The 21,030-nt window shown below is 51.8% G+C and overlaps 1 protein-coding gene across 2 annotated transcripts in view; it reads right to left on the bottom strand.

Moving 5' to 3' along the window:
* Positions 1-12,114: 12,114 nt before the first annotated feature.
* sf3b2 (splicing factor 3b, subunit 2) overlaps positions 12,115-21,030 on the bottom strand; it is an 80,585-nt gene continuing 71,669 nt past the window's right edge. For both annotated transcript variants that reach the window (XM_063036661.1, XM_063036662.1), the window contains 2 exons: positions 17,777-17,962; positions 12,115-12,302 (listed from right to left, as the gene is read on the bottom strand). In XM_063036661.1, coding sequence (XP_062892731.1) covers positions 12,231-12,302; positions 17,777-17,962 — 258 coding nt within the window. In that variant the 3' untranslated portion in view covers positions 12,115-12,230. The remainder of the gene's footprint in view (positions 12,303-17,776; positions 17,963-21,030) is intronic.

The raw sequence follows: 21,030 nt of genomic DNA, 5'->3' as shown, positions 1-21,030 counted from the left end.
GGCCTGGCTCCTGGCTAGGCTGGTAATCTGGGCTGCAGGGTTAATGCTGATCACAGTCTCTGGCTTTCCTGCGGATCGGAGACACGTCACACACCCCGTCCCGCTTCCGGGAGGCAGCCGGAGTGACAGATTCAGCCTGGTGATCAAGGCCTTTCAGCCCATCGGCTCGATGCTAGCCCCCCTCACATAATCCCATTCCCCACCACTTTGAAGTAATTTCCCTCCTGATGCCCAGCCCATTCATTTTAAAAGCTCCAAGTAATCCCATTTGCCGTTGCCTCTGCAGGTTGAAGTATTATTGGACGGGAAAATAGTCGTCTCAATTCTTCACCCCCCTCACCCCACCCCAGACAGTTTCTTCCTCTGCCACGTCGACATCTCCTTGGAGCATCTGCGGGAACCGCCTACACCTGCCTCAGGGGCAGGAACCCAGACACAATCCCTCATCCTGTTCCGAGTCTGTATTCCCGCACGGACCTTCCACCTCTGGGCAGCGGGTGGAATTGGGGCTTTGGTCACACGGCGGGGGAGAGGGAAGAGGGGGGAAGGAGGAGCGGGGAAGGGGTAGAGAGGGAGTGTGTGTGTAGGAAAGAAACCGAGACATCTGTCACCCCAATGAGTGTGTGTGTTCTCTGTTGCTGAGGGAAAGAGGGAGGTGGTGGGGAGGGGGTAGCAGGAGCAATGGAAATGGGGGGCACAGAAAGGGGGAGGGCGAGGGAAGGGAAGGAGGTGGGAGGGGGAGGGAGAGGGGGAGGGTGAGGGAAGGGAAAGAGGAGGAAAGGGGAAGGGAAGGAGGGGTGAGGAAGAGGGAAGGGAGGGAGGGGAAGGGTGAGGGGAGGGAGGGGGAGGGGGAGGGAAAGGAGGGAGAGGGGAGGGAGGGTGACGGTGAGGGAAAGGAAGGAGAGAGGAGGACGAGGGAAGGGAGGGAGAGGGCGAGGGAAGGGAGGGTGAGGGAAGGAGAGGGGAGGGAAGGAGGGGTGAGGAAGAGGGGAGGGTGAGGGAAGGGAAGGAGGGGGAAAGGGAAAGGGAAGGAGGGGTGAGGGAGGGAGGGGAGGGAGGGGGAGGGAAAAGAAGGAGAGGGGAGGATGAGGGAAGGGAGGGAGAGGGCAAGGGAAGGGAGGGTGAGGGAAGGAGTTGGGGGAAGGAGGGGTGAGGAAGAGGGGAGGGTGAGGGAAGGGAAGGAGGTGGGAGGGGGAGGGTAGGGAGGGAGAGGGGGAGGGCGAGGGAAGGGAAGGAGGGGGAAAGGGGAAGGGAAGGAGGGGTGAGGAAGGAAGGGGAGGGGGTGGGAAGGGAAGGGAAGGGAAGGAGGGGGAAAAGGGAAGGGAAGGAGGGGCGAGGAAGAGGGAAGGGAGGGAGAGGGGAGGGCAAGGGAAGGGAAGGAGGGGGAGGGAAGGAGGGGTGAGGAAGAGGGAAGGGAGGGAGAGGGGGAGGGTGAGGGAAGGGAAGGAGGGGAGAGCGAGGGAAGGGAAGGAGGGGGAGGGAAGGCGGGAGAGAGGGGAAGGGAAGGGGAGGAAGGAGGGAGAGGAGAGGGGAAGGGAAGGGGGAGGGAAGGAGGGAGAGAGGGGAAGGGGGGAGGGGGAGGGAAGGAGGGAGAGAGGGGAAGGGAAGGGGAAGGAGGGAGAGAGGGGAAGGGGAGGGGGAGGGAAGGAGGCAGAGAGGGGAAGGGGGGAGGGGGAGGGAAGGAGGGAGAGAGGGAAGGGAAGGAGGGAGAGAGGGGGAGGGAAGGAGGGAGAGAGGGGAAGGGAAGGGGGAGGGAAGGAGGGAGAGGGGGAAAGGAAGGAGGGGGAGGGGGAGGGAAGGAGGGGTGAGGAAGAGGGAAGGGAGGGAGAGGGGGAGGGTGAGGGAAGGGAAGGAGGGAGAGAGGGGAAGGGAAGGGGGAGGAAGGAGGGAGAGGGGAGGGGAAGGGGAGAGGGGAAGGGAAGGGGGAGGGAAGGAGGGAGAGAGGGGAAGGGAAGGGGGAGGGAAGGAGGGAGAGGGGGAAAGGAAGGAGGGGGGAGGGGGAGGGAAGGAGGGGTGAGGAAGAGGGAAGGGAGGGTGAGGGAAGGGAAGGAGGGGGAGAGCGAGGGAAGGGAAGGAGGGAGAGAGGGGAAGGGAAGGGGAGGAAGGAGGGAGAGGGAAGGGGAGAGGGGAAGGGAAGGGGAGGGAAGGAGGGAGAGAGGGGAAGGGAAGGGGAGAGGGGAGGGAAGGAGGGAGAGAGGGGAAGGGAAGGAGGGGGGAGGGGGAGGGAAGGAGGGAGAGAGGGGAAGGGGAGAGGGGAAGGGAAGGGGGAGGGAAGGAGGGAGAGAGGGGAAGGGGAGGGGGAGGGAAGGAGGGAGAGAGGGGAAGGGAAGGAGGGGAGGGGGAGATGTCCTTCTGTAAGGGTGTGTACTGTATCCCCTAGTCTCTGGCCTCGGTTCTGTCCACTTGATTAACTGTTTTCACCACCCTGCACCCCATAGGCCTGCTCCCCCCCCCCACCCACCATCTGTGTCTGATACACAGCAAACCCCAGAGCTCGCCGCACCTCCGCAGCCTCGTGTCGTCCGGAGGTTTGGGTGATGCAACGGGCACCAGGGAGAAGTCACTTCTTCCGGCTCTGTGTCACTGAGAGGTAGACAGCAGCAAATGCAGAGCAGCTCTTGTCACAGTCAACCCTCCACCACCGGCACTTGTCGTTGTGGTTCAGAGTTTGACGGCTCCAGGGCCTGTACTCACCGGAGTTTAGAAAAATGAGGGGGAGGGCCAATCTCACTGAAACCGTTCGAATGTTGAAAGACCGAGATAGAGTGGGTGTGGAGAGGGTGTTTCCTATAGTGGGGGAGTCTGGGACCAGAGGACACAGATAGAGTGGATTTGGAGATGATGTTTCCTATAGTGGGGGAGTCTAGGACCAGAGGACACAGATAGAGTGGATGTGGAGAGGATGTTTCCTGTGATGTGGGAGTCTCGGACCAGAGGACACAGACAGAGTGGATGTGGAGAGGATGTTTCCTATAGTGGGGGAGTCTAGGACCAGAGGACACAGATAGAGTGGATGTGGAGAGGATATTTCCTGTAGTGGGGGGAGTCTAGGACCAGAGGACACAGATAGAGTGGATGTGGAGAGGATGTTTCCTATAGTGGGGGAGTCTAGGGCCAGAGGGCACAGATAGAGTGGATGTGGAGAGGATATTTCCTGTAGTGGGGGGAGTCTAGGACCAGAGGACACAGATAGAGTGGATGTGGAGAGGATGTTTCCTATAGTGTGGGAGTCTAGGGCCAGAGGGCACAGCCTCAGAATAGAGGGACGACACTTAGAAAGGTTCAAAGGTTCATTTTACTATATAAGTAGGTATGCAGAATACAACTCTGAGATCTGCCTTCTTCAGAGAGCCATAAAACCATAGAAGTGGTCGAAAAAAACCACCCCCACACTAAAAGAAAGAAGAACTTGCAAAACCCCAAACCCCCAAAAACCCCTCCCTCGCACAGAAACCAACATCTCAGCCACATGGAGAGACATGGAAACTTACATGGAGAAGGCAGGAGAATAGGGGTTGAAAGGGATAATAAATCAGCCATGATGGAATGGCAGAGCAGACTCGATGGGCTGAATGACCTCATTCTGCTCCTGTGCGTTGTGGAACTCAAGTCACCAAAACAATATGGACAGGAAGGCTGGCTTCCTGTTGTAACTTTTTAGAAGAGAGAGACAGAGATAGAGAGACAGATCGATATGCGTTAAACACAAGAGATTCTGCAGACGCTGCAAATCCAGAACAACACATACAAAATGCTGGAGGAACTCAGCAGGCCAGGCAGTTCAACCAGAGACAAGAAACCGTGCAAATACGGAAAGAAGAAACAAATAAATAAACAATAAATATCAAGAACATGAGATGAAGAGTCCTTGACGGTAAGTCTGTAGATTGTGGGACAAGTGAAGTAGAATGAAGTTATCCCCTCTGGTTCAGGAGCCTGATGGTTGAGGGGTAATAACTGCTCCTGAACCTGGTGGTGCGAGTCCTGAGGCTCCTGTACCTTCTACCTGATGGCAGCAGTGAGAAGAGAGCATGTCGTGGTTGGTGGGGGCCGCTGACGATGGATGCCGCTTTCCTGCGACAGCGTTTCACGTAGATGTGCCCAGTGGTGGGGAGGGCTTCACCCATGATATTGTGAGGAAGAAACAGTCGGCGTTTTGGGCCGAGACCCTTCTGCAGTCCTGAGGAGAGGTCTCATAGAAAACAGGTGCAGGAGTAGGCCATTCGGCCCTTCGAGCCTGCGTCGCCATTCAGTATGATCATGGCTGATCATCCAACTCAGAACCCTGTACCTGCCTTCTCTCCATACCCCCTGATCCCCTTAGCCACAAGGGCCATATCTAACTCCCTCTTAAATATAGCCAATAAACTGACCTCCACTGTTTCCTGTGGCAGAGAATTCCACAGATTCACCACTCTCTGAGTGAAGAAGTTTTTCCTAATCTCAGTCCTATACATCTCCATGGATGCTGCCTGACCTGTTGTGCCTTTTTCTAAAAAAAACAAAATAAACATTATTGATGATAAGAAATTATTTACAACAATAAACCATTTAATACATTTTCACTCTTTACATTCATAATCATTGTTCTCCACACCGACACGTCAATAGCTCTGTTACTACCCGGGGTGGTATACACTACAATAACTGAGGGGCTTCCAACATGGCCCCTCGGTCTCCAGTAGCGGAAGGACCCTACACCGTGGTTCTCCCGCGCTGAGCCACAGTGCCTCCCTCAGCACGGCCTCCTGCGGCCCGGACCGTACCCGTCGTCTGCGTTCCTCTGCGGACACTTCCTTTCCGCTGGCGGACCAACAAGTTTGGGGCGGAACGAAGGGCGTCCTTCACCGAGCTGACGATCTGCCAGCAGCCCCTTGACGCCCGTCTCCGTGCGTGGCCCGTAGATCAGAAAGCCGCCCGGCACCGCAGCAGCTCAGGATGAGGTTCCTTGGGTGTCGGTATCTCTGAGCCCAAACATATCGATGCAGTGACAAAGAGGGCAAGACAGCGGCCACATTTCATTAGGAGCGTGAGGAGATTTCGAGGACACGGAGCGACCACTCTCCGCTGAACATCGACGACTCCTCCGTAGGGATCGTTAAGAGCCCCAAATTTCTTGGTGTTCACCTGGCGGAGAATCTCACCTGGCCCCTCGACACCAGCTCCACAGCAAAGAAAGCCCAGCAGCATCTCTACTTTCTGCGAAGGCTGAGAAAAGTCCCTCTCCCACCCCCCATCCTCACCACATTCTCAATACAGAGGTTGTATCGTGAGCATCCTGAGCAGCTGCATCACGGCCTGGTTCGGAAATTGTTCCATCTCGGATCGCAAGACCCTGCAGTGGACAGTGAGGTCAGCTGAGGAGATCATCGGGGTCTCTCTTCCCGCCATTACAGACATTTACACCGCACGCTGCATCCGTAAAGCAAACAGCATTGTGAGGGACCCCACACACCCCTCATACAAGCTCTTCTCCCTCCTGCCATCTGGGAAAAGGCACCAAAGCATTTGGGCTCTCACGACCAGACTGTGCAACAGTTTCTTCTCCCAAACCATCAGACTCCTCAATACCCAGAGCCTGGACTGACACCAACCTGCTGCCCTCTACTGTGCCTATCGTCTTGTTTATTATTTATTGTAATGCCTGCACTGTTTTGTGCTCTTTATGCAGTCCTGGGTAGTCTGTAGTCTAGTGTAGTTTTTGTGTTTTTTTTCTTACGTAGTTGAGTGTAGTTTTTGTATTGTTTCACGTAGCACCATGATCCTGGAAAATGTTGTCTCATTTTTACTATGTTCTGTACCAGCAGTTATGGTTGAAATGACAATAAAAGGTGACGACTTGACTTGTCACCAAAGACACTGGCAAGTTTCTGCAGATGTATGGCGGAGAGCATTCTGACTGGCTGCATCACCGTCTGGTATCGGGGGGTGGGGGCTACTGCACAGGATCGAAACAAGCTGCAGGGAGTTGTAAACTCAGTCAGCCCCATCATGGGCACCAGCCTCCGTAGTACCCAGAGGAGCGATGCCTCAGAAAGGTGGCGTCCATCATTAAGATCATAAGACATAGGAGCAGAATTAGGCCATTCGGCCCATCGAGTCTGCTGCACCATTTCACCATAGCTGGTCCATTTTCCCTCTCAGCCCCAATCTTCCGCCTTCTCCCCATATCCCTTCATGCCCTGACCTATCAAGAACCTATCAACCTCTGCCTTAGATATACCCGATGACTTGGCCTGTGGGGGAAAAATTCCACAGATTCACCCCTCTCTGGCTCTCCCCGACACCAGGGAACACAACCTCAAAACAGAGGGGCATCTATCACCCAGGTCATGCCCTCCCCTCATTGCTACCCTCAGGGAGGAGGTACAGGAGCCAAGAAGGCACACACACTCAACGATCCAGGAACAGCTTCAACACTGTAAGTGTCGAATAGACATTGAACCCATGAACACTAACTCATTCACTCACACAACAGGAAATCTGCAGATGCTGGAAATTCAAGCAACACACATCAAAGTTGCTGGTGAACGCAGCAGGCCAGGCAGCATCTGTAGGAAGAGGTACAGTCGACGTTTCGGGCCGGGACCCTTCGTCAGGACAACACTAACTCACTACTCTTTTATTTTTAGTTTTGGCACTAGTTATTTAACTATTTAATATATATAATTACTGTAATTCAGCTTATTCTCTGTTACTATGTATTACACGGTACTGCTGCCGCTAACACAGAATATTTCACGACCCGCGCCGGTGAAAGTTGGACCCGGTTCTGAACCGTAACCCAGGCCCCGACCCGCCGAGCTCCGCGAGTATTTCGTGAGCGTGAGAGCGAAAGTGCGGCTCACACGCCGAGTACGAACTCGGAGCTGACGAAGCGCCAGCTGGCAGCTAACCAGTGCGGGCTTCAATGGTTGTGTGTGTGTGTGTGTGTGTGTGTGTGTGTGTGTGTGTGTGTGTGTGTGTGTGTGTGTGTGTGTGTGTGTGTGTGTGTGTGTGTGTGTGGGCTTCAATGGTTGTGTGTGTGTGTGTGTGTGTGTGATTTTTTTTAAAAGAGAGAGAGTCAGCGTTGTAAAGCCGTGGGGAGCCCAGGAACCAATTTGCTGCGAGGGAAAACTGCCAGAAACGACACTCGACAGTGCCTGCGGGTTTATTTATCAACTCCCATTCCCCTTCCAGCGTTTCGAGCCACTTGCGCCAGGATGAGGCCGCCCTCACGGCGGAGGAGCAACACCTTATATGCCATCTGGGTAGCCTCCAACCTGATGGTATGAACATCAATATTTCCTCCCAGTAAAAAAAACTTCGTCCCTCTTTCCCCTCTTCTTCTACTCCCCCACTCTGACCTCTCACCTCCCCCACCCCCCGATGCCCCACCTCCTTCCTCACAACGTCTGCGCCGGGCGTGGTATTGAATTAAAGCAAATATCTTCCGACTCTGCATGACCCATATTCCCCCTCCCCGCGTTCATAGAATCTGAACACCGAATTAGGCCATTCAGCCCATCGAGAGTCTGCTCCGCCATTCGATCATGGCCGATTTATTATCCCTCTCAACCCCACTCTCCTGTAACTTTTCACCTGTCAAACTCGGCTTTAAATGCACCCAATGACTTGGCCTCCACAGCCGCCTGTGCCAATAAGTTCCACAGATTCACCACCCCCTGGCTAAAGAAATTCCTAAATGGACGTCCCTCTAGTCTCTGCCCTCTGGTCCTAGAGTCCCCCACCATGGGAAGCACCTTCACCACATCTGCTCAATATTCGATCGGTTTCAGTGAGATCCTCTCTCATTCTTCTAAACTCCAGTGCGCACAGGCCCAGAGTCACCAAACTCTCGCTCACAGTCTCATCCATTCATCTCTGGAATAATTCTCGCGAACTTCCTCCGGAGCCTCTCCACCGCCTGCAGGCTCACAGGTAAACACATCTGCCCCGGGTGCATTGAGCTACAGGTCCTGAGGGCATGTATTAAGGAACTGGAGCTGCAGCTCGATGACCTCCGACTCATGGGGGAAGACTGAGGAGGTGCTGATAGACAGGAGCTACAGGGAGGTAGTCACCCCTGGTTGCAGGAGACAGGTAACTGGGTGACTGTCAGGCGAAAGAGGGGATAGGCACAGCCAGTGCTGAGTTCACCTGTGCCGTTCCCCTCAATAATAATTATACAACTTTAGATACTATTGAGGGGGTCGACCTATTGCGGGGGGGGGGAGCCATGGTGACTGGGTCTCTGGCACCGCATCTGGTGCTGTGGCTCAGAAGAGGAGAGGGGTGACAAGGACTGCAGTGTCGATAGGAGATTCTTTAGTCTGAGGAACAGAGACGCAGTTCTGTGGGCGCGATAGAGACACCCGGATGGCATGTTGCCTCCCTGGTGCCAGGATCGGGGATGTCTCGGATCGGGTCCGTGGCATTTTCAAGGGTGAGGGTGAGCAACTAGAAGTCTTGGTGCATATCTATATCACTCTGGAGGAACATTGTATCATTTCTTAATGACAATAGATGAGGACTGAGTGTCCTCATAATCTAATACAATACTGACACCAATGACAGCGTAGACAAGGTGAGCAGATCCTGTGGAGAGATTTAAGGGAGCTAGGTAGAAAGCTGAGAAACAGGATGCCCAGGGTAGTAATCTCGGGTTTGCTGCCCGTGAGTAAGAATAGAATGATTTGGCAGGCGAATGAATGGCTGAGGAGTTTGTGCGGGGGTGGGGGGGGGGCAGGGGTTCAGATTTGAGGATCATTGGGATCTATTCTGGAATGGTTCCGGAAGACTGGAAGATTGCGAATGTTACTCCATTCTGCAAGAAAGGAAATCACAAGCCAATTAGGTCTGACCTCAGTGATGGGAAGATGTTGGAGTCGATTGTTAAGGATGTGGTTTCGGGATACTTGAGGGCACATGATAAAATAGGCTGCAGTCAGCATGGTTTCCTCAAGGGAAAATCTAGGCTGACAGATCTGAATTCTTTGAAGAAATAGCAAGCAGGATAGACAAGAGAGAATCAGTTGATGTGTTCTTGGATTTTCAGAAGGCCTTTGACAAGGTGCCACACATGAGACTGCTTAACAAGCTACGAGCCCGTGGTAGTACAGGAAAGATTCTAGCATTGATAAAGCAGTGGCAGGAGGCAAAGAGTGGGAATAAAAGGAGCCTTTTCTGGTTGGCTGCCGGTGACTAGTGGTGTTAGGCAAGGGTCTGTGTTAGGCTGATTCTTTTTACGTTATATATCAATGATCTGGATGATGGAATTGATGGCTTGGTTGCAAAGTTTACAGATGATATGAAGATAGGTGGAGGGGCTGGTAGTTTTAAGGAAACAGAGGTTACAGAAGGACTTAAGACAGATTAGGAGAATGGGCACTTTAGCAGAGGAAATGAAACCGTTGACTATTTTCTGTGGCTGCACTACCGCGTGATTAGGACTGCTATATGTTCTTGTAGGTACTGTGTTTCGCATCTTGGTCCCGAAGGAACGCTGTTATTGTTTGGCTGGTGTTATTGTATCTGGTTTAATGATAATTGAACTCTGCTGATCTGTGTAGTCCACAGACTCACTAACCCATCCACCTACATTTTTATGCAGAGTTCAAAGTAAATTATTAAAGCACGTATACCTCACCATATACTACCCCGAGATTTACAGGCAAATAAAGAAACACAACAGAACTTTATTTATTTATCGAGATGCAGTATGGAATAGGTCTTTCCGTCTCTTGAACATGCACTGCCCAGCAATCCCCCAATCTAACCCAAGCCTAATCACAGGACAATTTAGTGACCAATTCATCTACTGACCAGTATGTCTTTGCATTGTGGGAGGAAACCCACACAGTCATGGGAAGAACGTACAAACTTCTTACAGGCAGCGGCGGGAATTGAACCTGGGTCGATCATACTGTAAAGCGTTACTACTACGCTACAGTGCTTAAAAAAACTACACATGAAGACTAACAACCAGCACCCAAAAGGCAAATTTTGCAAGTAATTAAGGAAGTGCATAAATCATACTGAGAACACGAGTCGTAGAGTCCTTAAAAGGGAGTCCATGGGTTGTGGAATCAGTCCAGTGTTGGGATGAGTGAAGTTATCCCCTCTGGTTCAGGAGCCTGATGGTTGAGGGGTAATAACCGTTCCTGAACCTGCTGGTGTGGGACCCAAGGCTTCTGTAACTCCTTCCCGATGGTAGATAGACACTTTATTGAATCCCAAAGGAAATTTCAGTGTCACAGCAGCATTACAAACACACAGATATAAATATTAGAAGAGAAGTGGAAAGAATCAAAAAAGAAGTTACCACAGTCTACAGGCAGGAGCCATCAATTCCCTGGCTACAGATTGACTCATTACAGAGAACGACCTCATATAGTGCTCTTTGGAGAAGTGTGGTTGTCTCAGTCTATTACTGAAAGTGCTCCTCCATTCAGCCAAGGTGGCGTGCAGAGGGTGAGAAACATTGTCCAGAATTGTCGGGATTTCCCCCGGGTCCTTTGTTCTACCAGAACCTCCAGTGTGTCCATTCACTCCTATAACAGAGCCAGCCTTTCTGATCAGTTTATAGAGCCTGTTGGCATCACCCGTGTTGACGCCGTTGCCCCAGCACGCCACCTCATACAAGATTGTACTGGCGACAACAGACTGGTAGAACATGTGAAGGAGGGACCTGCGTACTCCAAAGGACCTCAGTCTCCTCAGGAAGTAGAGAGGACTCTGGCCCTTCTTATACACAGCCTCTGTGTTGGTGCTCCAGTCGTCTGTCACCCCCAGGTACTTGTAAGCCCTCACCATCAATGATAACAGAGTGGCCTGCCTGTTTGGTAGGAGTGTTTGCTGATAGATTGGATCTGCAGCATATTTGATTTTCATTCCAAAGTACATTTATTATCAAAGTATGTATACATTATTCACCTTGTTAATTCGTCTCCTTTCACACAGCCACAAAGCAAATCTTGATTAAGGGTCTTGACCCGAGACGCCCACTGTTTACTCTTTTCCATAGACGCTGTCTGGCCTGCTGAGTTCCTCCAGCATTTTGTGCGTGTTGCTCTGGATTTCCAGTGTCTGCAGATTTGGGCTTGTTTGCCATAAGGCACCTGTCACTTTATCCCCTCGAACAGCACGGCGCTACGCTGGGTCCAAGTGTTGGAGGGACTTACCCACTCTGTAGGAGCTTTCCCTGACATCTCAGGCACCGTACGTTCTCCGTAACCACAACACTACATTCTGCATTGGTTCCCCTTCAGTACCACCGCGATGTACTTGCGTATGGAATGACGCGGATGGGCACGTGGATAAAAGCTTTCCACTGTATCTCGGTACACAAACCAGTTACCGGTCTCTGGTTAATGTCCAGTTTGAAGGAAGCCCCGCGCGTCTCTCGCTCGCCACCTCCCTCACCCCCATCGCCGTCGCTCAGCGCGCGTCTAACGCGGCTACACTGGCGGCCCTCCGGCACACGTTGCTCTTTCACTGCCGCTGCTGTCTCTACCTCAACGCTGGGTTCTCATGCACACACGCCTCGCTCAAAAAAAACCAACCGTCCCTCAGCGAGTACCTACTTCACCTACAATGGCATCCCTCCTGTACACGTCTCTCCCTCGCCTGGACTGCTACCCATCCTGAATATGTTCCTCCCTCACCCAAGTTGCCAGCCCTCAGCACGTATCTAACATCCTAACCCCACATGCTCTCCCTCGCCTACGCCACCACCCCTCCTTCGCCGACACTGGCATCTCTACCTCAGCTACACGGGAATCCACCTTCCACCCACTCCTCCTTCAGCCACATCGCCATCCCTCAGTATGGACGTACCTTGCCAACACTGGTGCCCATCCCACGTACAGCTCTGCCTGGATTACACCAACGTCCCAATTCCACACATTCTCCCTCGCCTGCACAGCCCCCCCCCTTGCACGTCACTTATCCCCCTCAGCGAGTCGTTTCCTCGCCTACACCGCTATCCCTCCCTCACCCACACCGCCGACCCTCACTTGGCACGAGAACAGAACTCAGACCACCCCGCGGCGCACGGGCAGGCTCCGCAATGCTGGCAGGGACGGATCCCGTGCCAACGCTCTCCCCCGGGGCCTCGAGGACAGAAGACAAGCAGACACTGGATTGTTAGAAAACAAAAAGAACGGTCACAACTTTAATACAAGTGGAGCAGGGAACGGTGGAGGGAAACGGCAAAGGGGGCGAATGAACGTGGCAGCCTGGGCCCCCGGCTAGAACTTGAACTCTTTGTACTTCTTCGTTCCGCGACTGCTGTCGGCTGGCTGGGCCTTCCTCTTCTTTTGCTGCGGAACAGACAGGCACAGGTTAGGGGGATCTGCCTTAGACGCAGGACACAGCCACGGCTACGAAAGGGTGTGCTGGTGTTGGACAGGGGTCCTGAGGACGGTCACCAGAATGAAAGGGTTAATGTTAGCAGGAGGGCTTGAAGGCTCTGGGCCTGAACTTGCTGGGGGGGGGGGGGATTTCATTGAAATCTGTCCAATATTGAAAGAGGGGATGTGGAAAGTATGCTTCTAATGGTGGGGGAGTCTAGGACCAGAGGGCAGTCACAGAATAGAGGGACGTCCCTTTAGAACAGAGACGAGGAGGAATTTCTTTAGCCAGAGGGTGGTGAAGCAGTGAAATTCATTGCCATGGAGGGCCAAGTTATTTGAAGCGGAGGTTGATACAAAGGTCACGGGGAGAAGGCCAGAGACTCGGCGTTGAGAGGGAAAGTCACGATGGAACGGCGGGGCAGACTTGGTGGGTGAACGGCCCAATTCTGTTCCCACGTCACAGCGGTAGGAGTCACCGGTGAGGCCGCACGGTGCGCGGTTCCGGCCACCCTGTTAGGGGAGAGACGTGCGACACGTCAGCGTTTGGCACTTGGAGCCACAACAGGAGCAGGTCTGAAGGCAGAGTGACAGGGATCGGGGGGAAGGCGTGGGGGAGACGGCAGCATCCGCCCTAGAAGGGCTGCAGGTCCCCCGTACAGAGGCCGCTCGGACTGCACAGCGGCAGAGGAGTGTTGGCTGTCGTGCGGAGGAGGAGGTGGTGGGGAATCCAGGCTGTAGGAGCCAGGGCCCCCGAAGGGAGAAGGGCACCACTCCCGATCGGACACGTCAGCCCGATCTGTCCCAGAAAAACCTCTCCACCCCACTCCCTCTTGCCAAGTCTCTCTCCGGGTGGGGGGTGCTGCCAGAGACCCCCCTCCCTCTATAGAGGCTGGCATTCCTCTCCCCCCCCCACCCCGAGCGATTTGCGAATTCCGTCAGGGTGGATTCCTGGTCAACGCGGGTGCACCTGTTTTATCAACACTGCCTGTCGGACAGGAACGGGCCAAGGCCATTCAGTCCATCAGATTTGCTCCCCGTGGAACATCTGTGATGAATAGTCACATCAGGGTCCGACACGGCAATCCAAACTTGCAGGAATGCGCGAAGCTGCAGAGTTATGGACTCAGCCCCGGGCACATCCCTCCCCGCCATCTGGGGTATCGGGATGGCCGTTGCCTCCTCTAGGTCAAAAAATCCCCGCCACCTGAACCGTGCCGTCTTCTCGCGGCTCCCATCGAGCGGGAGGCACAGGAGCCTGAAGCCCCACACCACCGGGTTCACCGACAGCTACTTCCCTTAACAGCCATCCGGTTCTCGAACCGGCCAGCACAACCCTAATCACGACCTCAGGATAGCAACACTGTGACTGCTTTGTAATAGGATGGACATCTTTGGCTCTGATTGTGCTCTTTCTCGTAAAGATTGCGTGTAATTCATGCTTTTCTCGTGAAAGCCGCTTACCTGATGCTAGGTACCTGTGATACGGCTGCAAGCTTTCCACAGCACGATTCCCCCACCCGCTCCCCTTAACCCCTTACGAATCAAGAATCTATCACCCTCGGCCTTAAACGACCTGACCTCCACAGTCGCCTCTGGCAAAGCGTTCCACAGATTCACCGCCATCTGGCTAAAGAAATTCCTCCTCATCTTCACTCTAAATGGACGCCCCTTTATTCTGAGGCTGTACCCTCTGGACCGAGGAGACCTTCTCTCCACGTCCATTCTGTCTCGGCCTGGGAGGCTTCAATGAGATCCCTCTCTCGTCCTTCTAAACTCCATCAAGCATAGGCCCAGAGACTTCTACTGTCATCGAGAATGTTCTCCTCACTGGACCAGGGTTTCACAAGCTTCGTTATGCCACGGACCAACATCACTAAGCCAGGGCTCTGTGGACCCCAGTTTGGGAACCCCTTCACTGGGACACAAGAAGATACGAGGTATCTGAATTAGGTTTAATATAATTGGTGTATGTCGTGATTTTTTTTTTATTAAGAAAGGTAGGTAGGTTAATTATCCTTCTGTTCTTGCTACACAACCCAGAGCAATGTTCTGTCTTGCTAATACATTCCACCTTCTCCCGGTGGCGTTTGACATTTTTCTTTGGCATCTAACTTCTCGACCTTGTTAAAAGTATTCACTGACTTGGCCTCTGGGCCACGGAATTCCACAGGTCTGCCTGTCTCTGACAAGCTTCTACAGATGTCCAGTGGAGAGTGTATTGACTGGCTGCATCACAGCCTGGTATGGAAACGCCAAAGCCTTTGAACGAAAAATCCTTCACAAGGTAGTGGATTTGGCCAGTACATCACGGGTGAAGCCCTCCTAACCACCGAGCACGTCTACATGAAACACTGTCGTAGGAAAGCAGCATCCATCATCAGAGATCCCCACTACCCACGCTCTCTTCTCGCTGCTGCCATCAGGTAGAAGGTCCAGGAGCCTCAGGACTCGCACCACCAGGTTCAGGAACAGTTACTACCCCTCAACCACCAGGCTCTTGAACAAAAGGGGATAACTTCACTCATCCATTGAGGTGTTCCCACAGCCAATGATCTCACTTTAAGGACTCTTTATCTCATGTTCTCGTTATTTTATTGCTATTTATTTATATTTGCATTTGCACAGTCTGTTGTCTTCTGCACTCTGGTTGATCTTTCATTGATCCTGTTTACAGTTACTATTCTATAGATTTGCTGAGTATGCCCACAGGAAAATGAATCTTACTCCTTAGGACTGTCTGTGGTGACATACATGGACTCTGATAATAAAATTTACTTTGGACTCTATTTTTTTCCCCCTCATCTCAGTTCTAAATGTATAACCCCTCAAGGTCAAATTGAAGTCACTGTCACGTGCACCAGTCCGTCTGAGAACAGGTGCAGTGGAAAACTTACTCGTAGCAGCGTCACACAGGCTCACGAGCTTCAGATAAGCAGTGTTCACAAGAAAGCCAAATTAAACATAAAATTGTACACTTCTTCATTAAGGAAGAAAGAACACAATTAGAACAAAAGAATAAAATAAATAAATAAAGGCATCCGTTAGTCTTGCGAGACCATGGATCTGCGCCTGGAAAGTCTTCACTCTCCAGGGCGCAGGCCTGGGCAAGGTTGTATGGAAGACCGGCAGTTGTCCGTGCTGCAAGTCTCCCCTCTCCACAACACCGATGTTGTCCAGGGGAAGGTCATTAGGACCCATACAGCTTGGCACCAGTGTCATCGCAGAGCAATGTGTGATTAAGTGCCTTGCTCAAGGACACAACACGTTGCCTCGGCTGGGGCTCAAACTCACGACCTTCTGGTCGCTAGTCCAAAGCCTTAACCACTTGGCCATGTGCGCCCTTTTTAGTGTCACCCCAGTGTTGCTATTACTGAGATAGTGATTAGGGTTCTGCCAGTTGGTCCAAGAACGGAATGGTTGAAGGGAAGTAGATGTTCCCGAGCCTGGTGGTGTGGGACTTCAGGCTTCTGCGCCTCCTGCCCGATGAGGGCCGTGAGATGGCGTGGCCCAGGCAGCGGGAATCCACAGGGAGGGATCTGCCCGCCAAGCGTCCCGACACCCCGCCGCCCCCTACGCCTCTGCGCATTCCAATTGCCGTACCAGACCAGGAGGCCAACGGCACACCCCCAGTCCAGTGACAAGCCAAGCCTCCCGAGAAAGAAAGAACATGCTGAAGTGCCTTCCTTGCGACTACGTCCACGTGCTGGGCCCGAGACAGATGAGTCATACTCATCGGACACTACAGCACAAGAAAGAGGCCCTTTGGCCCCATCAAGGTTGTGCCAAGCTACTCCGCCTAGTCCCATCATCCACACCTTGACCACAGCTACACACCCCGCACATCCAAATGCTTATCCAAACTTCTCTTAGACGTCGCAATCGAACCTGCATCCACCTCTTCCACTGCAGCTCGATCCACGCTCCGAGTGAAGATTTTCCCCTCAATTTCCTCTTAACGTTACTGTAAACCTCTGGCCTGAGTGGAAAAAGCCTGCTTGCATTTACCCTATCTACACCCCTCATAATTCTGTACACCTCTATCAAATCTCCCCTCATTCACCTGCGCTCCAGGGAATAAACTCCTATCCTATTCAACTTTTCCCTATAACTCAGGTCCTCAAAACTCGGCAGCATCCTCGTAAATTTTCTCTGCACTCTTTCAATCTTATTTACATCTTTCCTGTAGGTAGGTGACCAAAACTGCACACAGTACTCCAAACTAGGCATCACTAAGGTCTTGTACCGCTTCAACTGTACTCAATAATTTGATTTATAAAGGCCAATGTGCCAAAAGCTTTGTTTACAACCCTATCTACCTGTGACGCCACTTTCAACAAATTACGGACCTGCATTCCCAGATCCCTTTGTTCTACCACACTCCTCAGTACCTTCTGTGCAAGACCAACCCTGGTTGGTCCTACCAAAGTGCAAAACCTCACACTTGTCTGCATTAAATTCCATCTGCCATTTTTCAGCCTGTTTTCCCAGCTAGTCTAGATCCCACTAACTTTGATAGCCTTCCTTGCTGTCCACTATGCCCTCAAACTTTGGGTCATCTGCAAATTTGCTGATCCAGTTAACCACATTATCGCCCAGATCGTTGATACAGCAATAGACCCAGCACCAATCTCTATGGCTGTCTACTAGTCACAGGCCCCCAGTCAGAGAGGCAACCATCTACTACCACTCCCTTGGTTTCTCCCACAAAGCCAATGCCTAATCCAATTCACTACCTCATTCTGAACGCCAAGAGAGTGAACACTCTTATCCAGCCTCACATGCAGGACTTTGTCAACGTCCTCGCTAAAGCCACTGTAGATGTCTACTGCCTTGCCTTCATCAACTTTCTTGGTAACGTTCTCAAAAAACTAAGATTGGCTAAACATGACCTACCATGCATGAAGCCATGAATAAACTTTGGTGTGTGTAAGTATACTCAATGGCCACTTTATTAGGTACGCCTACTCGTTAATGCAAAATCACGTGGGAGCAACTCAATGCATAAAAGCCTACAAGACACTGTCAAGTTCAGTTGTTGTTTAGACCAAACATCAGACTGGGAAGAAATGTGATCCAAGTGACCTTGACTGTGGAATGATTGTTGGTGCCAGATGGGGTGGTTCGAGTATCTCAGCTGATCTCTTGGGATTTTCATGCACAACAGTCTCTAGAGTTTACAGAGAATGGTGCGAGAAACAAAGCAGCCAGTGAGTGGCAGTTCTGCGGGTGAGAACGGCTGGTTAACAAGAGAGGTCAGAGGAGGATGGCCAGACTGGTTCAAGCTGACAGGAAGGTGACACCACACGTTACAACAGTGGCGTACAGAGGAGCATCTCTGAACTCACAACATGTTGAACCGTGAAGTGAACAGGATACAGCAGCTGTAGACCTTAAACATTAGGTACTCCCTAATAACGTAAAAGGGAGTGTGACGGGCTTACCTTCTGCTTGGCTGCGTGCTCGGCCACCATGTCGCTGAAGTCCTCCTTCTCGACCTGTGCCTGCTGCTCCCTGACCCGCTCCTCGTACTTCTGGGTCATGGCCATGGGGTCGAGCTCCAACTCCTCTGGAGCCAGGGCAACCTCGATGCCCTGGGTCTCCGGGGCAGGTCCTTTCCGACTCATCACCTGGAGAGGGGGAACAGATGCAGACACACACAGTGAGCAGCGCAGTGAGAGGCTGGGATGGGCCAGAGTGGAATGGGGGAGGACGGAGGGGAAGATTATTGGCAGTAGTGTGGAGAAACAGTGGGATTCTGGGACTTTGTCCGTGTCCACGTCCACCCTCAAAGTTGCCAAGCAAGTTGATGGGGCAGTTAAGAAGGCGTACGATGAGTTGGGCCTTCTTCACTGGGGGACTGAGTTCAAGAGCAACTCCGTATAAAACTCTGGTTCAATCACACGCCTTCAGTTCTGGTCACATCATTTTAGAACAGACGTGGAAGCTTTAGAGTGCGCAAAGGAGGTTCTTCAGCCAGAGGGTGGTGAATCTGTGGAATTTATTGCTACAGGCAGCTGAAGCAGAGGTTCATAGATTCCTGATTAGCCAGGGTATGAAGGGATACGGGGAGAAGACAGGAGACTGGGGCTGAAAGAGAAATTGGATGAGTTGTGATGAAATGGCAGAGCAGACTCGATGGGCCAAATGGCCTAATCCTATAGTTTATGGCCTTACTTACCAGGATGCTGCCTGGATCAGAGGGCATGTCTCACGAGGAAAGGTTGAGCGAGCTGGCGCTCTTCTCTTTGGAGCAAAGGAGGACAGAGGCGCATAAGATGATAAGAGGCAGAGAGACTTTCCCCAGGGCAGATGTAGCTCATGTTACGCCCTCGTTAAGATTTTTACTGCTATGCTGTAGGTATTTCATTTTAGCAGTTCTGTAAGACCAGTCTGTTCTGCTTTCAGCCTGTTTGGGTTTGAGCTAAAGATAAGGGGCTACGTTGTTCAACTTAGGGATGTCGTGTCAGCCGATCAGGATGGTGGAATTGGGAGATGGTTCGAGGGAACTCTGGGCATGGACACTGGTGTGTGGGGGGGGGTGGGGGCTGGAGCTGGGAGAAGACAGAAGGGAAGCTGGCTGAGAATGGCATCCCTGTTGTGCTTCTAGAAGGACGGACCAATACCCCCTCGGGAAAGCTCCTTTGTTCGTTGGATTCTGAGCGACATTCAGGTGGTGCGTGCTTTAATGCAGACCGAGGGTTCAGCATGCAAGTTACAGACAACTTCACGATGAGCTCCAACTTGCGTGCACATTTGATTGTTTAATTATAATGGGCCCTTGAACAACTCTTTGGTTGAGTTAACGTTCATAAATATACTGTCTTTATAATTGTATGCAGTGTGCGATCTGTTATTTGTTATCCACAGGCATTTGCAGGGGTGGGGTGGGGTGGGGGGGAAGAGAAGTAAATCACATATCGTTCACACAAACTGGGAGTTGGGTGGGCGAGACATACCAACCTCACAGGTTTGGTGGGGGCCCAAGAAAGGCAAGTTCCTCTCCACCAAGTCCGGCGGCTGTTAGCGAGGCACCAACGAGCCGCACTTCCAGAGACGGCCAGTAAAAAAAAAAAAAGGGGGCTCTCTTCTCTTAAGGTAATTGCAGGGAAGTATATGGGAGATGCCAGAGGGAGGGGTTTTACACAGAGCGGTGGGTGTGCGGGGAACACCGCCAGAGGTGGTGGTAACGGACTTGAAGAGACTCTGCGAGGTAGGCACGTGGATGACAGAAAAATGGAGGGCGATGTTCAGGGGATCATAGGTTGGGAAGCCATGGGTTAGACTGATCTTGGAGTAGGTTAAAAGATCAGCACAGTATCGTGGGCTAAAGGGCCTGTACTGTTCTACATTCTCTATTCCAAACCAGGGCGAGAGAATACTGCTCTGCAAAGTGTGGCCACACGCGGCGTCTCAAAGGACACGGCTGGTGTTTGCCCTGTGTGTGACCTACTAAAGAGAACAAAAATAGCGTGCGGCCAAGCCAGAACAAAAGGTGCAGTGAGCGCACGCTGGCCTCAGATGAAACACACACAGGGCAAGATTAACAAACGCTTGGAAGGCAAGATCAGAGACGTCTTAATGGCAAAAGTTACTGAAGGGGGAGGGGGGGCAGGAAAGGCGTACAGCAGGTAGAAGCAACCACAACAGAGCGAAGCTCTTGCAGAATCATAGCGCTTTTAAGACAGAAAAATAAAAGTTGCCATGAAATATCCCTGGCAGTGAAGAATGAGTACCCCAAATAATCATATTGGGAACACGAGAAGAGGGGATGAGGGAAATATTAGAATCAGGTTTAACATCAGTGACATAAGTTGCAAAATTTATTGTTTTGCAGTTCATTGAAATATATTTTAAAAGTTACAGTAAGAAACATCTTAAAAATAAGCCCAAAAAGAGCAAAATACTGAGGTAGGGTTCACGGAGCAAACCGGGGCTTCTCTTCAGAGTGAAGGAGGATGAGAGGTGCACAAAAGCACAAGAGACACACAGTCATAGAGAAGTACAGCACAGAAACAGGCCATTCAGCCCATCTACTCTGTGCTGAGCCATTCCATTTAAGCTGCCTACTCCCATCGACCTGCACTAGGACCACAGCCCTCCACATTCCTCCTGTCCATGTACCTGTCCAAACCCCTCTTTGGTGTTGAAATCGAGCTCGCATCCACCACTTGTGCTGGCAGCTCCCTCCACACTCTCACCACCCTCCGAGTTAAGAAGTTTCCCCTCATGTTCCCCTTAAACTTTTCACCTTCCACCCTCAAACCGCGACCCGTGTGTAGCCCAACCCATCTTCCAGTGGAAGACGCCTGTTTGCATTTACCCTATAGTTCTGTAAACCTCTATCAAATCTCCTCTCAATCTCTATGTTACAAAGAATAAAGTTCCAACCCATTCAATCTTTTCTTATAACTCAGGTCATCCAGACCTGGCAACAGCCTTGTAGTCATAGTCATACTTCACTGATCCCGGGGGAAATTGGTTTTCTTTACAATTACACCATAAATAATAAATAGTAATAAAACCATAAATAAATAGTAATGTGTAAATTATGCCAGGAAATAAGTCCAGGAGCAGCCTATTGGCTCAGGGTGTCTGACCCTCCAAGGGAGGAGTTGTAAAGTTTGATGGCCACAGGCAGGAATGACTTCCTATGACGCTCTGTGTTGCATCTCGGTGGAATGAGTCTCTGGCTGAA

Source organism: Mobula hypostoma, chromosome 30 (assembly GCF_963921235.1).
Source record: "Mobula hypostoma chromosome 30, sMobHyp1.1, whole genome shotgun sequence".
NCBI classification, from domain to species: domain Eukaryota; kingdom Metazoa; phylum Chordata; class Chondrichthyes; order Myliobatiformes; family Myliobatidae; genus Mobula; species Mobula hypostoma.
The sequence above is the reverse complement of the archived record's forward strand: the minus strand, read 5'-3'. Positions and strand labels throughout refer to the sequence as shown.